Genomic DNA, 15,976 nt, shown 5'->3' with positions numbered 1-15,976 from the left:
TCTAATAGGACTACCTGCTTAATCTTGTTTTGCTTAGGTTTGTTAAAGTGGGTTTGTAGAAAATACCACATATGCCCAGGAAATTATAGAAAATTAAACATATACAACCCTAAAATGTGTCAAGTCCCCAGGTGCAAAGAATCAAGAATTACTCATATGGTCCTCTCTCTCATAATCAGTATTACACACAAGATACATTTTTAAATCCACAAAACTGCTTATTGGATGGGTTTTATGAAAAAACAGTTTAATCCACTATAAAACTGAGAAACTGCCCAAAGTAGCAAATTTTTTAAAAAATGAATTAGGTTGGGCTTCCCTGGTGGCGCAGTGGTTGAGAGTCCGCCTGCCAATGCAGGGGACACGGGTTCGAGCCTTGGTCTGGGAAGATCCCACATGCCACGGACCAACTAGGCCCGTGAGCCACAACTACTTAGCCTGCGCGTCTGGAGCCTGTGCTCCACAACAAGAGAGGCCACGATAGTGAGAGGCCCGTGCACCGCGATGAAGAGTGGCCTTCGCTTGCCACAACTAGAGAAAGCCCTCGCACAGAAACGAAGACCCAACACAGCCAAAAATAAATAAATTAATTAATTAATTTAAAAAAAATGAATTAGGTTAAAATAACATTGTCCCTAAAGAACACCTTTTTTAAAAAAATAAAAACAAAATCTATATTCACTAGAACCAGACGTGAATCATTAACATCAAGAGAAAATAAGCCTTATTTCAAACAACATTCATTGTCGAAGACTCAGAAAGCAGAAGCAAGGCTCTTGGTTTGGCAAGGCCCATATGAAGCTATCTTCTGAAGCAGAAATTCTCCTACACTTTTTGAGCAACTGAAGAGAAGGCACCGAGGACCCTCACTTCTGGTGTGCAAGGTGTGCCACCTGTAGTTACAAAAACCCATTAAAACTTCAGGACCCATGCCTTAAGTATCTAAAATGTATTCGCATGGAAAGAAACACTACCCCATTTCCAGCATTTATCTCTAAAGCAAAGATTTTTTTTTCTCCTTCGTAAATAAATGTATGTACAACACACACACTACCTGAAGCATGGACTTTGGATGTGGAAGTTCCTCTCCTTGATAAATTTTAATGTAAGCCTAAAAATACAGAAGACTCATTATATTCATAGGTTATGCAAGTTGGCTCCACATCCCCAAAGAAAGAAAAATCATTAAATAGAAAAATGATTCACACTATTATAAGAAAAGTCTAGGCTTTAAAAATCATATACTCTCATTCCAACAGAGTTAACCCTATTCTCAACATTATTAAGTGTGTATGTTGCTAAATAATATCCTAGAGAAATGTCTCTAAATATAACTCCAACTTGGCATAAAAATTATGTCTCATATTTAAAAGTTATATATAAAATGCCATCTACTTTATGAAAAGAAATCCATAATTCTCCCCTAATGCCAACATTTCAAATAAATATGTAAGAAAATATTTTAACTCAGTATTTTACTTTGACCAGCTTAAAATATACTTCAGTTCAAGGGAAAAAAAATTACTGAATTTGTGGTTTAAGAGTAAGAAAGAAAGATGAACGTTTTTAAGTAAGTTCTATATAGGAGTCTTTCACCTCAACTTTCTACTGACTCTAAATTAATTCATAACTGAACAAAGATAGTATGAAAGTGATCAAGTGTCCATTAAATAATACAAAAATACACTCTTAGTTAACTGTATTTCCCTTCTGTCTATTTACAACTACAATGAATAAATACAAACCTCTACAATAGTCTTGCTCTGGCAAGCAAGCTATAAAGACTAGAGAACAGGGCTTCCCTGGTGGCGCAGTGGTTGAGAGTCCGCCTGCCGATGCAGGGGACACGGGTTTGTGCCCCAGTCCGGGAAGATCCCACATGCCACGGAGCAGCTGGGCCCGTGAGCCACAGCCACTAAGCCTGCGCATCCGGAGACTGTGCCCCGCAGCGGGAGAGGCCACAACGGTGAGAGGCCCGCGTACCGCAAAAAAAAAAAAAAAAAAAAAAAAAAAAGACTAGAGAACAGCAGAGGGGGAAAAAAAATCTATGCATAATTTACTTGAGCTCAAACCCAGTCTGGATACTTTCAGCTGCTCTTATCAAGGCCCAGACTCTGAGAGAAGGCTTTTGCGAGAACTCAGGATACAGAATTATGCTCCCAATACCTATTATCATTCTCAAATGATAGAATGGTATTGTAATATTATGGTGAATGGTTCTTCTTTCCATATCAGAGCTGGAGAAAAAGTAGGATAACTCTACAAAGAATAAAATCACTGTCTAGAAGATATATGTTGTCTGCTACAATCTTAAATATTCTTAAATACTGATACATCCAATTCAAGGCAAAAAAATATAAATTTTACTTTCTTGCTTTAAAATAAAGGTAAGAAATTTCTTGTACATACAAATGAGTTTTAAGTCAGCTATATTTCTAACTTAGACAAAGCCATTTAATGTAAGAATTTTCCTACCTTAAAGTATTCTACAAGATCTCTACAAGTGACTTTAGATCCACTTATCTCTTTTTCTACCAAATTTTCTGGGGCAAGCAGCAATGGAACCAGATTTCGAAGCTCTCGTTTAAACTCTTCATCAATATCTAGTGGACATGAAATTAGTCAATATGTTAGTAAAAAAAAAAAAAAGTAAAGTCCCCATTGGTAAGAGTTAATAAAATTCTATTTCATAAATTAAAAATATGCTACGTAAGTGTAGATTCATTTCAAAAAACTCATCCAAACACATCACACTGGCACATCTCCTAGGAAAAAATATAACCACCCCTCCACTCTACTACCCCACTTCCGTCATCTCCCAATAATTCTTTCAGCCCAAATAACAAATAAAACTGTGGCCTACCAGAACAAATTCCACATCAAGTATTTTAACTAAACTATCCTTTCCAAATGGCAAGCAATTCATGAAATTGTATTAAATTTTAATACTAAATTTTGTTTCTCCAGCCATACTGTTAAAAGTTTTGTCAATCCTCAAGCCTTTTGCCATCATGCTCAAAATAATCCTAAAACATACACAAAAAATTACACCATCACCCCCGAACAGACTTAAATCTAATTACATCAATATAATATATTCGTGATGCTTTTTAGCAGAGTGCAATCAGATGAAATACTGAAATGTTCTTAGCCTTCAGTATTTTTAGGACATCAGTGCTGAGCAACAGACCACCTTATAAAATGTTAATCAATATGCCAGGTGTTTGCAAGAAACCAATACATTACAATCACACCATTAATAATGCATTAAAACGTCCTCCAGTATAAAAGAAAAAATTTAAGGAACCATGTATTTTTTTTAACTTTCAGCCTCTAAAACTTAAGTTCTGATTTTAGCAAGAATGGGAATTCCCACCTTTCAATCTCCCATCAAAACTAGGATTAGTTGCAACTTTAAGACCAGGATGTGGCAAAAGGAAGCAACCAAGATTTGAGAAACAATTGTGAATGTGCTTCCTTACATTCTGTAGCTCTTCATGTTGATTTTGTTTTACCTGGGGACAGAAGGAGACAAGGTGAAGGTGCAAACAAGAGAAAAACACATTTTTTTAAGAAAACACACATACGTACTCACATGCACGCACATTAACTCAGATGCTAGTCTGGGTGTGTGTTTCTTGACATTAAATTTTACTAAAGACCCATTTCTAACCATTTGATAAGACCCCACTCTGTCTTAAACCAAAAAAGACTTTTTTTTTCCCATGTTAGCTGCCAAGGATATGAATAAATACAAATAATAATTAATCATAATATCTAACACCAGAACAACAGATGTGGTTGTGATTTATAAACCAGTAAATAAATTAAGAATTTGCCTTTAAAAGTACTTATAATGGCAAAGAGAAAAACAAAGTACTAATTTGCCTACGAATAAAAAGATCAGCCCCTGAGCAAAACAACAGATAAGGCGAAAAGCTCCAATGCAGTCCAAAGAGCCTTAAAAATTTATTAGGATTTTGGCACTTACTCCAAATGATTATTTATGATTTATGCTAGTTTACCAGTGTTTTGCAGAAGAGAGACTGCTATGTATTTTCTGGAAGGAAATCCTAATGTTAGATTTTTAATAACTACTTATCCCAATATAACTCACATATTCTCCCAAACTCGTCTCAAAAACCATTCTAAAAAACATGCACCATTCGTAATCAACAAAATCTGGAAACTACCTAAATCTCCATCAAAAGTAGAATGGAAAACCTGTTGCCTGTTCATACAATGGAAGACTGCATAGCAATGAGAATAAGTGAACTAAACTACATGCAACAATGTGGATTAATCTCAGAAATGTAATACTGGGCAAAAGAAGCTGGACACAAAAGAATACATACTGTATATGATTCCTTTCATAAAAAGTCCAAAAACCAAGCCTGTTGGAGGTCAAAAGAGTAATGAAGGGTTTGGCGGGGGGGGGTGGGGGGGGGGGTGGGGGTGGGGGGGGGTGGGAGTTAGTGGATACAGGCAGTTGCTTCTGGGTGGTTACATGGCTATGTTCAATTTGTACAAACTCCTCAAGCTGCACACTTACGATCTGAGTACTTTTCTGTATGGCTTCAATAATATATTTAAAAACCTCCTTATCTTTGAAGTACATAATTCTGAATTTAGTTAATATGCCTGATGTGCTGTGGGTTAATTTCTTCTGAACAAACCAGAGAAAACGCTGATGAATGAAATTATCTCTGACAAGTCTAGAAATGCCTTTCAAATAATCCAAGAAATGAGGAGTTGGTTTTGATCTTATTTTAGGATTAAGAAAAATTACATTATACCCTAAGTCTTTGAATGTGGCTGCGAAATTAAATGCATTTTTTCATAGGAAACAAACAAAATTTTATTACCCCAAAGAGCTAAACCTCCTACTTATGAATAAAGGTATTTTTATGTATCTTTTGTGGACGTCAGTAGGTAGGTAGTATCTGACCTGAGGGTTTCCCAAAGTACTTCCATGTTATTTCCAGGAATGACTTGGTGTGGCATTTGCACAGGCCAGGCCAGGAGCTTGGACTTTTGGGTCCTACTCCCAGTTATCAATAATTAGTTAAGTGACCAAAGGCAAGTCACTTTTCTGGGTCCCAGTTTTGTGTGTGTGTGTGTGTGTGTGTGTGTGTGTGTAAAGGCTATACTAGATAATGTTTAAGATCCCTTTTTTCTCTATATGCTGCCACTCTACGAGATAGTATCCTTGGAAAGAGAGTCTCACATCATCTGTGCTCAATGCATCCACACTAGATTATCCAGCCTGTCCCAAATGCTCAGAAGCTCAGCTGGGCCAGAAAGAGAAATGCATGCAACCTGAGCAGATCAAAAAGTTAGTCTACTTCAAACTTTTATCCTTTGAATATTGATTTACTGAAGGGGCAGTTGGCTCTGGAGAGAAATATCCATTCCTTAACTTGTACTTGAGGGCATTTCTATTGTCCTCTTTCACAGGAGTGCTACCAATTTACTTCTCATCAATTATGGATGCAGTTATCTGGGTTAACTTGGGATACTCAATTTGTTCCAATGACACTCAGAGGTTGGTAGTCTAAGCAGCAGTCCAGACAGTCCACACCTTCACCTGGGGCTTGGTGCTTATGCTCTCTTCTCTAAGAAATGGGGGCTTACCTGCAATCTCTTTTCAAGGAATTGTTTTCCACCTTCCAAACCATATGAATGTTCATAAGGATAACTCCAGTCTCGAATCAAAAACATTAGTGTCTACAGAAAGAAGGGGAAAAAATTGAAATCATTTCTTATAAAACTTTACCAAAAATTACTACTTTAATAACTAAAGCACCCCTTACTCCCCAAAAACAATCCTTATCAAAAGTTATAGTAACCAAATGGCTTAATACTACTCATAGTTATAACAAGAGCCTACATAAGCCAACAATACTCCCAGCTCCTATACCAAGAAACTACCTCCATCTGAGAACCTCACTGTGTATAAGAGTCACCACAAGCAATAATACAGGATATTTTAAAAAGAAACAAAAGACATATCAGGGTATACAGATCATAATTTTAAGTCAAGATTGTGTAACTAGAAGACCAACTAACCTAATTCTAGACCAATTAGTTCTTTTCATAGAATTTTTAATTCCTATATGCTTAAGTTCCTCAACTCAGCACTACTGACACTTCGGGTCAGATAATTCTTAGCTGTGCATGGCTGTCCTACATTTTGTAGGATGTTGAACAGCATGTCTGGCCTCTATAAACTAGATGCCAATGGCATGAACTTCCTCCCCAAAACTGTGACAACCAAAAATGTCTCCAGACACTGGTAAATGCCCTCTGGGTGGCAAAATTACCCCAGTTCAGAAAAACTGATAGAGGCCAAATAGAGTATATTTCATCATATACACAAAATAACACCATAACCTGCCCAAATATTTCATAAAAGTGATCACCTGAGCCAGACAAGACTGAGGCAGAATCAATGTAACCCACTAACAGAATCACCAGTGATGCTATCACACAGGAAGGACTTCACACACTGATGAGCAAACAGGGTGGAGTCATTCTCACCTACTATAACACAACTAACCAAATAGTACAATGTCCACTTACAAATTACACTTGTTTCAAAAAAGAATCTATCTGAAATTAGCTCTGCTTTTTTAAAAATCTCTAATGATAAGACTCCACAGAAGCAAGCAGAGCATATGCTTCTCAAATCAAGGTTAATTTCTGACTTAATATTCTGTACCTAGCATTTAAAAGTAATGAAAAAACACATGGGGGAGAGATATAATAAATTCTGAAACTCTTCTATTTGAAACAAAAATAAAGAATAATAGGTCTAACCTCAACTTGTAATATACCACACACACACACACACACACACGTACAACCAATAACATTTTCTAGTAGTTTATCACATATAAAAGAAATTTACATGACTATCTCAAGTTTTGGAAGTAATATCCAGTTAAAAGAAATGTTATTAACCTTTTAAGTAAAAGTATTAAGAACCAGTCTATATTCATTTGTTCTATTTCCTATCCTGTAAGCTGCTACTGATAAGATGGTGATGACATTACCATAAATTAGTTTCAATTCCACTAGATCTGTTGCTAAAAATGAGTTTCGCATAATGTCCTCATATCTCCAGAGATACAAGATGATAGCTTTTCATAGATAAAATTTTTTTTAATGATAAAATATTTATTTACCTGAAATGGCTTCTGGTAGATTTCTTCCATTGCAAGTCTGCCGTATTCTGTAAATAACTATAAATCAAATTATTTAAAATAATGCCCCCGAAAAGGTTGAAAGAAGACCTCTGTAAAGCTATTCTATATCAGACGACTAGATGTCAGAGCCTTTAAAATCATTTGAAAGCCAAGCATTTAATTTTTTAAGACTGCATATACTTTAAAATTTCTTCTAGTTAAGAAGTCGTACATCTGTGTAAAACCATATAATAGTCAATCTTCTTACAATATTACAGGTTCTTGGTGTAAAGTCACAACAAAGTGGGAATTAAACTTTCAACACTTTGGCATACATTCTTTGAGACATACATACTTGCAAGTGTTGAAGATCATCTTCTTGAATATTTTGAGACAAATTATACACCTGTTAAAACAAATTTTTGTTTTTATTAGTGTTTTACTTTGAATACCCAGCTGTGTATAACTTTACTTGTGGAAACGAAGGCTATTTTACACCTAAGCACAAATGAATGACTCAGTCACTATCTTAACCAGTGGTCCATGAAAAGAAATTTCTTTTTTCCTAACAGTTAGGATAAAACATTAAGGGGGAAGCAGCGGTGGTAAACTGTGTAAAAATCATGAATATACACATATGGGGCCAAGAAGGCAGTACACATTAAAAAAAAAGTATATTACATAGTAAGTTTCTTTAATGTTATGACATGATTTTTTTTTTAAGTGAAGAGTTCCCCCAACTACCCAACTGTTTTTCTAAGTCAATGAACGTGAAGGGCATAGTTCTATTGGTTTGGCCAAAAAGTTCGTTCGGGTTTTTCTCTGTAAGATGTTACAGAAAACCCAAACGAACTTTTTGGCCAACCCAATACAAAGATAAATTCCTCCCTGGAGCATTCATAGTATATAGTTTATGGTTTATTCAGTGGGTGCCTCAACTAACTTGACTGTAATATTATGGTTATCGTTTTACTTAAGCAAAGTCAGTCTAAATAACTTAACATGAACATTTTACCCCCCCCCCCACACACACACACACAGTAGGTAACACTCTTCCACTTTCCAAGGCCCACAGACCAGAGCTGGTAACGCAAACTTCACTACTCTCAAGAAACAGTAATTGGAGAAAAGATTCGCTAGGTCCAATCCTTCTGAGCCAGGTCTTTAAAAGATGACCTGGACCACCAAAGGACAAAAGTGGATGTCCATAGTTGTCACCGCTGCTAGGAAATAACTTATATCTAAGAAAATAGGGTTACTCCAAATATAGAACAATTTGTTCTAACAGCAAATAAGTGATAATCTAACTTAATCACTTGGAGGTCAAGAATATAAACAGCCAATATAGCCTGGCAAACCTAAAATGATATTCTCAGTTGACTAATTCCAAACAGGTTCTTAAAAAGTAATTAATGATGAGGTGATTAAACTCTAGATTTAAACTTAAAAACTGAAAGAATAACCAACCTATTCTCACTCATATGGGCCTTAGCTTTTAGAAAATAGGACCAGATCCCTACATTGTCAGGGCCAGGTTGTAAATAGCAAACAGAAAAGATTTGTTTATTGTAGATCATTAGTACTTAGCATATTGTGTTGTACTTAATAGATGCTCAGTAATTATTTTTTGAAAGAATAAATGACAAAGGGATCAATTTGTTATTGATCCATCAGCCAGATAACTTATGTAAGGAAGGAGAGAAATCTAGCCTCAAGAATCAGGAAAGAAGCAATAATAAAAACTAATTTTAGGGACTTCCCTGGTGGTCCCTGTGGTTAAGACTCTGCATTCCTGGGACTTCCCTGGTGGCGCAGTTGTTAAGAATCCACCTGCCAACGCAGGAGACACAGGTTTGAGCCCTGGTCCGGGAAGATCCCACATGCCACGGAGCAACTAAGCCCGTGTGCCACAACTACTGAGCCTGTGCTCTAGAGCCCGTGCTCTGCAACGAGAAGCCAGAGAAAGAGAAGCCCGCGCACCACAACGAAGAATAGCCCCCACTCGTTGCAACTAGAGAAAAGCCCACGCACAGCAACACAGCCATAAATAAATAAATTTTAAAAAAGACTCCACACTTCCAATGCATGCAGGCATGGGTTCAATCCCTGGTTGGGAAACTAAGATCCCATATGCCGCACGGTTCGGCCTTAAAAAAGAAAAAAAAATTAATCTTCTTGATTATTTAGTTTACAAACCGCTTTCTTATGCATTATCTCATTTGTATCTCATTTCTGACTGCACACAAAACCACATGTGAGATAGGCAAGATGGGCAAAATCTTTGTTTTACGATAAGAAAGTGGCTGAATGGCTTTACGTGGTTGTCCAAAACCAGTTCTCTTGCTATCATAAAGTTGAATAAACAAGAGAACACCATGGTATAAGTTTTAGGACAGAGAACTTATAATTTAATGCAAGCCACAGAGCCAGCTAATCTGAAGGGCTATAATGCGATAATATAAATACAAAGATGTGGCTTCTGCTCACCTCAAGAAAATGGCAGTTGTGCTGCCCTGCAAGATCAGAGAAAAAGAGGTGGGACAAACTGAAAAAAAGAGACTCTGAGAGTCCCCAATAACATCACTTAGTTTGTAGTGACAGATATTCCCATCCCTATAATAAAAAGAAGCCACTTCTCTTTTATCTCATAATAATTCCAAAACTTGTTTCCACTCTGACAGCTAGATACTTCAAATTGAGGAAGAAAGGAAATGGGAACTTTAATAGAAACTGGTCACACATTCCAGATATTAATGGAAAGCACAAAAATTCCAAGACACTGTGACGGTATCACCTATAATCTACCATCCATAAGAAATATTTATCTCAGGAGAAGCACATACTTTTTAAAATATTTGCAAATATACATCTTGATACATCACCAGCTGGATCTAACCACCATACTTCAATAATTCATTTTTCAGCCAGAGAAGTATCAACCACAGATGAGCTCAGGAAACAGAAAGTAAAGAAATAAAAAATGACCTGTGGTGGTTTAATTCAGTGCAATTAGTCTAAATTATACAGAAAAGAGATGGCCTAGCTTGAAGAGACTAGAACTTGATAGAACACCAAACATAACTCTAGGGTACAGCATAAGTGAAAAAACAGAAAGGATTTCACCCCTTTCTAAATGAAACAGATGCTTTAAGTCCTTAGTTTATTATATAAACATCATTAAGGTTTCCTAAATAAGAATTATTATGCCTCTACCTCCATTAGTTCAAATAATCATGTACTAGTTGTCATACATATTGAGTAGAAAACTAAATTTAATTACTTGGTTTTGTTGTTTGTTTGGTTGGTTCAGCCAAAAAATAAAGAAACACCCTATACTTTACTGTATATGACTGAATTCAATTGAATTCAATATCAACTGAATATCCTTGAATTCAATTAAGGATATCATGCAATAATATATATTCCTTTAAAAAGAAAAAAGCATAGATGCTATGATGAAATACCAAAGGGATTGGCTATTGGTTCACTGTTTCCCTGGTAAGCACTAAAAGTATGAAATTTCACATTGTAAGCCAGAACAGCAAGCATAGAAATGTAAGTGACCAATACTAAATGTAAATAGTTTCTCTGATTTTAATCCTTTTTTTCCCTTCAATCAAAAGGCATTTTGAGGAAGAGCAAAGGTATTAGGATTGTCTGACCTGATCATACCGCGTCATCTCTGTATCTCACCTGGACAGAGCTAGTCATAGTGCTCAGAGCAAACACTGTTGCACAATCTTTGATAGTTGACTGGCTATCAAAGGCACCCTGGGTATCCATTAGCAGCACAGCCACCTAGGAATTTAAAAGTTTAAAATACTAAGTAAAAAATTCACCAATAGTGACTATAAAAGTCAAATATAAAATGGTTAATATCAAAATCAGTAATTAAGTCAAGAAAAGTCCTCTAACTTAAGTATCTCACACATTTTGACATAATAATCCACATATGTTAAAGTTATCAGATATTAATAGTTCTGTGTTGTTTTGATCAAGAAAGAATATGGAAGAAAAAAACCTAGTTTTTTTAGTTAAAAACTATATATATATATATTTTTTACTATATATAGTAAAAAACTATAAAGAGAATCTCACTTTTGTTCCATTAGGTCTGTCGATCACAAACACTTCATTCCAGACTTGTATGCCTGTAGTTTCTCTTTCGCAACCACCTCTCCATGTAAAGCCAGTCAATGGTTCATTGCTTCCACCAATCCAACTTTGAGAATCCTGTTAAAGTTAAGAATAAATAGAAAATAAAACACACAAAAATAAGAACTCAAAAGGAATATAAGAAATCACCCACTCTTCACAACACTGTAAATCAACTACACTTCAATAAAAATTAAAAAAAAAAATCAGCCATACATTTTATAGATGAGGAAGGTACATCCAGGGAGATAAAATATACTGTAACATTACACAAGTAGTTACAAAAACAGCCCCAAATCCCATCTAGGGCGTTTTGACTAAGAGAGATGTGGTCTTCCCCCAAACCTGAACCTTCTTGAATAGCTCACATTTTCATACTCTAGGCTTCTAGATAAGTGGGGTCACACCCACTTCCCCATTTTGGAAAGATTTCCTATGTTTAAAAATCATAAAAAATAGATACTAGCTATTTCGATACCTCCTTGTACAAAACTAAGTTCCAGACAGAATGGCTGTCAAAACAGCATTGCTCTCTTAGAATAGCTTATACTAAAATGTTTTCACACTGCCTTAATTTTCTCTTTAAAAAATATCAACTTTAAAAATAACCACAAGACTTGTTTGAAACCTGATTCAAACAATCCAGCTACATAACTCTTTTTCGAAACCAAAAGGGAAATCTGAATCCAGACTGGGTATTATATTAGATGGTGTTAAGTTGGGGTAAAGATGATTGCTTGGTGTGATAATGGTTTTGTGGTTGTATTAATAATAATAATAAAGTCCTTAACTGTTAAATATTCGAGTATTTATGGTGAAAGAATATGCTTAGCATTTGCTTTAAAATATTTCAGAAAAAAAAAAAAAAAAAAGAGTAAAAGGGCAGAGAGAAAAACAGATGAAACAAGACCAGCAAAATGTTGATAGGTATACTGGGGTTCATTATACTCTAGTATTTTGGGATATATTTAAATTTTTCCATAATCAAATGTTTTAACGTACCTCACAGGGCTAGACTGTTATAATTAAATATCATAAAATTATATTAAAGTTACTATACCATAAGGTAATTTATCTAGAAAATTAAATCTGGAATATAATAAATGAGTTAACTTTGACATATATTAAGAGCCCTAGGGACTTCCCTGGTGGCACAGTGGTTAAGGTGCAGAGCAACTAAGCCCATGTGCCACAACTACTGAGCCTGTGCTCTAGACCAGCGAGCCGCAACTTCTGAAGGCTGCATGCCTAGAGCCCGTGCTCCACAAGAGAAGCCACCGCAACGAGAAGCCCGTGCACCACAACGAAGAGTAGCCCCCGCTCGCCAAAACTAGAGAAAGCCCGCGTGCAGCAACCAAGACCCAACACAGCCAAAAATAAATAAATAAAATAAATAATTTTTTTAAAAGAGCCCTATACTTTAAGTATACTTAAAGCCCACATACCCTTTTCTCAAAGTACCTCCCCCCACAGGAAAAATTCCTTTGTTTCAGAAATATTTCTAATAAGCTTTACTATATAGTCCAAAACAGATATCAAAGCTCAAATTAGGGGTGGAAAAAAGATGGGTATGGTAGGCTCAATGAGGGATGAAGCAATTTATGAAAACGAGATACAAGGTGGGGGGAAAAAAGTGTTGTCCAGACGATCACTACCTAATGTGAAGATCCGTCTTAAACTTCAAACCATCTATAATTATTATTATCCCACAAAACTCCCATCCCCAGTAGGTTACCAATCCTATTAACCACAAAATTCTCTTGGATTCTCTTCTTCACTTTCAGTATCTTCAGCTTTTGACCCTCATCCCTCTGTTGGTCACAAGGCTGCCTGCCACATGGCACAATTCTATTCACATTATATACTATGGACTTGTGCTTCAGGAGGCACCCTTACAGGGATTATGGTCTTGCCCCTGGGCTATACTTTAGATGCCCCAAGTAGCCTGGAACCTCCCTGTCGTACTCTCAACCCATCCTTCCCATAGTCACTTAATTTTCTCAACAAGAAATGTAATCTTGCCACTGTCCTACTAAAAAGTCATCTGCGGCTCCCCATTATTTACAGGACCATCTAGAGACCTGCTGCATACAATCCACCTTTAATTTACTTTTTCTATCTCTGCTCCTGATACTACTCATAAGTTCCCCCAACACACACACACACACACACACACACACACACACACACACACACACACACACACACACACACACACACACACACACACACACACCTCTTCCAGTTTCTACCACTCCAAAAAGGTCCCTATTCCGAAATACGTATGTTGTTTAGCATCTCTATACTTTTGTTCCACCCACTGTCTGCCTAGACTGAGCCAGCTGTCAGGAAACTCCGACTTTTGTGGGCTCTGAAAGCATATTACCGACACTGCAGGTGGTTATCTTTAAATAGCTTTGCACTGCAGTTCTTGTGTGAATACTGAGAGCACGGGCTGTAAACTCCATTTTTCTTTACAAAACTGTTCCTACCAAAGTGCCTTGCCCTATTCTAGGCTCTCACATGTGGCATCTCATTCCCCAACAATGTCAAAGTGGTATTTAATGAACTGATTATTTTTAAAAGGTCCAACCTACAAAAGTAACTTAAGAGAATCTACCCTATTAGAGAAATCTGTTTTTATTCTACATCTTGTTTCCCTATCTCTCCTATGAGAATGTAAGTTCCATGAAGAAAGAAAGTTTTGTCTTTTTTTTCTCTCAAAACATAGAATAGTACTCCCAGAAGAGAGAATGGTGCCTGGCTTGCAGTAGGCACTCAAAATATTTGCTCAATAAATAAATACATTAAAAATTTTAATTATTAAGCTTCAGTGTGTTCCCTTTTGAGCATGTGTAAGAGATACCTAAGAAATATGATCCTTTTAGGGACTTCCCTGGTGGTGCAGTGGTTGGGAGTCTGCCTGCCAATGCAGGGGACACAGGTTCAAGCCCTGGTCTGGGAAGACCCCACATGCCTCAGAGCAACTAAGCCCGTGCACCACAACTAGCCCGTGTGCAGCAACGAAGACCCAATGCAGCCATACATACATACATAAATACGTTTACTAAAAAAAAAAAAAAATGATCCTTTTAATTATTCCTAGAAACAATTACATGAACAAGAGAGTAAAAATAAATTTTAAAAAGTATAGATGACTGATATCATAGGCTAAGATGTTTGTTAACCTTACCCTCTCCAAAGAAACTTTAAAAAGAACTGGTGTCTCATTTAAAAAATCTATTGACTATATATCATCTCTTCTTAGTTTACCCTGTAATGGAAATGTTTACTAAACTGATTAGTCAATAAAAGGATGAAAGAAAAAGTAAGTCAGAGAACCTAGCTAATTAAAATCACTAAGTTTTGATATTTCAAAACATGAAATTAAGAAGTCTTACTATTTCTCTAACATATTGAATACCGATAAATTTAATATATTCATATATACTCATTCAACAAATATTTATTGAACCCCTACCATGTGCCAGCCACTGTTTTAGGTTCCAGGGATACAGCAGTGAAAAAGAACAAACATTCCTGCCCTCAAGGAGCATTCAAATGAATTCTAGAAGCAGCCTTGCTGATAACAGATACTATTTGCTGTCATAAGTTAGTAAAAGCAAACTTAAGAACTTGAAAAACAGTAATCTGATACCATTTACTACTGTAGGGACAAAACAGGCCTTAAAACTCGAAATTTCTAAAATGATTTTAATCCTCCAGTAAAATAAAAAAATCTTATTGAATAAATCTCAGTTGCAAAAGGCAATATGAAAACACCTGAACTTTAAATGTAGTCAAATATTATAGTGAATAAACATAAACTCTTGCCAAGAAGACTTACCAGTGTAATATAATTGTCAACAATAAAGAACCCGGGCTTCCCTGGTAGCACAGCGGTTAAGAAACCACCTGCCAATGCAGGGGACACAGGTTCGAGCCCTGGTCCAGGAAGATCCCACATGCCGCAGAGCAACTAAGCCCGTGAGCCACAACTACTGAGCCCGCATGCTGCAACTACTGAAGCCTGCACGCCTAGAGCCCGTGCTCTGCAACAAGGGAAGCCACCGCAATGAGAAGCCTGCACACTGCAACGAAGAGTAGTCCCCCTCGCTGCAACTAGAGAAAGCCCACGTGCATCAACGAAGACAACGAAGACCCAACACAGCCAAAAATAAAATAAACAAATAAATTTTAAAAAAATTAAAAAAAAACAATAAAGAACCCCTACCTACTCTAAATAATAAGAAACAAATTCTTATTTCACCATAGGAAAGATAATATTCTCTAGCAACAAAGTGAAACAACAGCTGGTAAACTTGAAACACAGACTTGGTGGTCCAACCAGGTCTACATGTATCAGACCATACACCCTGTTCCCAGTCTTACTGACTCCAACAATGGGCAGGCCAGAAGAATAAAGCCCCATTCAAAAGCCATAGTAACTCATCACAGCGAGGAGGAAAAGGGACAAAAAGGATGAAATTAAAGACCCAAGTAACTGTACAATGAAAGAGCAGATCCTTCCTAGTTATGAAACATTCCCCATAAAAACATAACAGATGGGACTTCCCTGGTGGTGCAATGGTTAAGAATCCGCCTGCCAACGCAGGGGACACAGGTTCGAGTCC

At 36.6% G+C, this 15,976-nt stretch overlaps 1 protein-coding gene across 6 annotated transcripts in view; it reads right to left on the bottom strand.

Moving 5' to 3' along the window:
* Positions 1–15,976, bottom strand: part of ATL2 (atlastin GTPase 2) — a 63,296-nt gene that overhangs the window by 5,223 nt on the left and 42,097 nt on the right. For 5 of the 6 annotated variants that reach the window (XM_067703224.1, XM_067703225.1, XM_067703228.1 and 2 more), the window contains 8 exons: positions 11,286–11,420; positions 10,881–10,985; positions 7,543–7,593; positions 7,188–7,244; positions 5,635–5,727; positions 3,377–3,515; positions 2,476–2,603; positions 1,055–1,111 (listed from right to left, as the gene is read on the bottom strand). In XM_067703224.1, coding sequence (XP_067559325.1) covers positions 1,055–1,111; positions 2,476–2,603; positions 3,377–3,515; positions 5,635–5,727; positions 7,188–7,244; positions 7,543–7,593; positions 10,881–10,985; positions 11,286–11,420 — 765 coding nt within the window. The remainder of the gene's footprint in view (positions 1–1,054; positions 1,112–2,475; positions 2,604–3,376; positions 3,516–5,634; positions 5,728–7,187; positions 7,245–7,542; positions 7,594–10,880; positions 10,986–11,285; positions 11,421–15,976) is intronic. The other variant, XM_067703227.1, reaches the window with a different exon arrangement.

This window comes from Pseudorca crassidens, chromosome 14 (assembly GCF_039906515.1).
Source record: "Pseudorca crassidens isolate mPseCra1 chromosome 14, mPseCra1.hap1, whole genome shotgun sequence".
In the NCBI taxonomy this organism is placed as follows: Eukaryota; Metazoa; Chordata; class Mammalia; order Artiodactyla; family Delphinidae; genus Pseudorca; species Pseudorca crassidens.
Note: the sequence above shows the minus strand (reverse complement) of the source record. Positions and strands in the feature narration are given on the sequence as shown.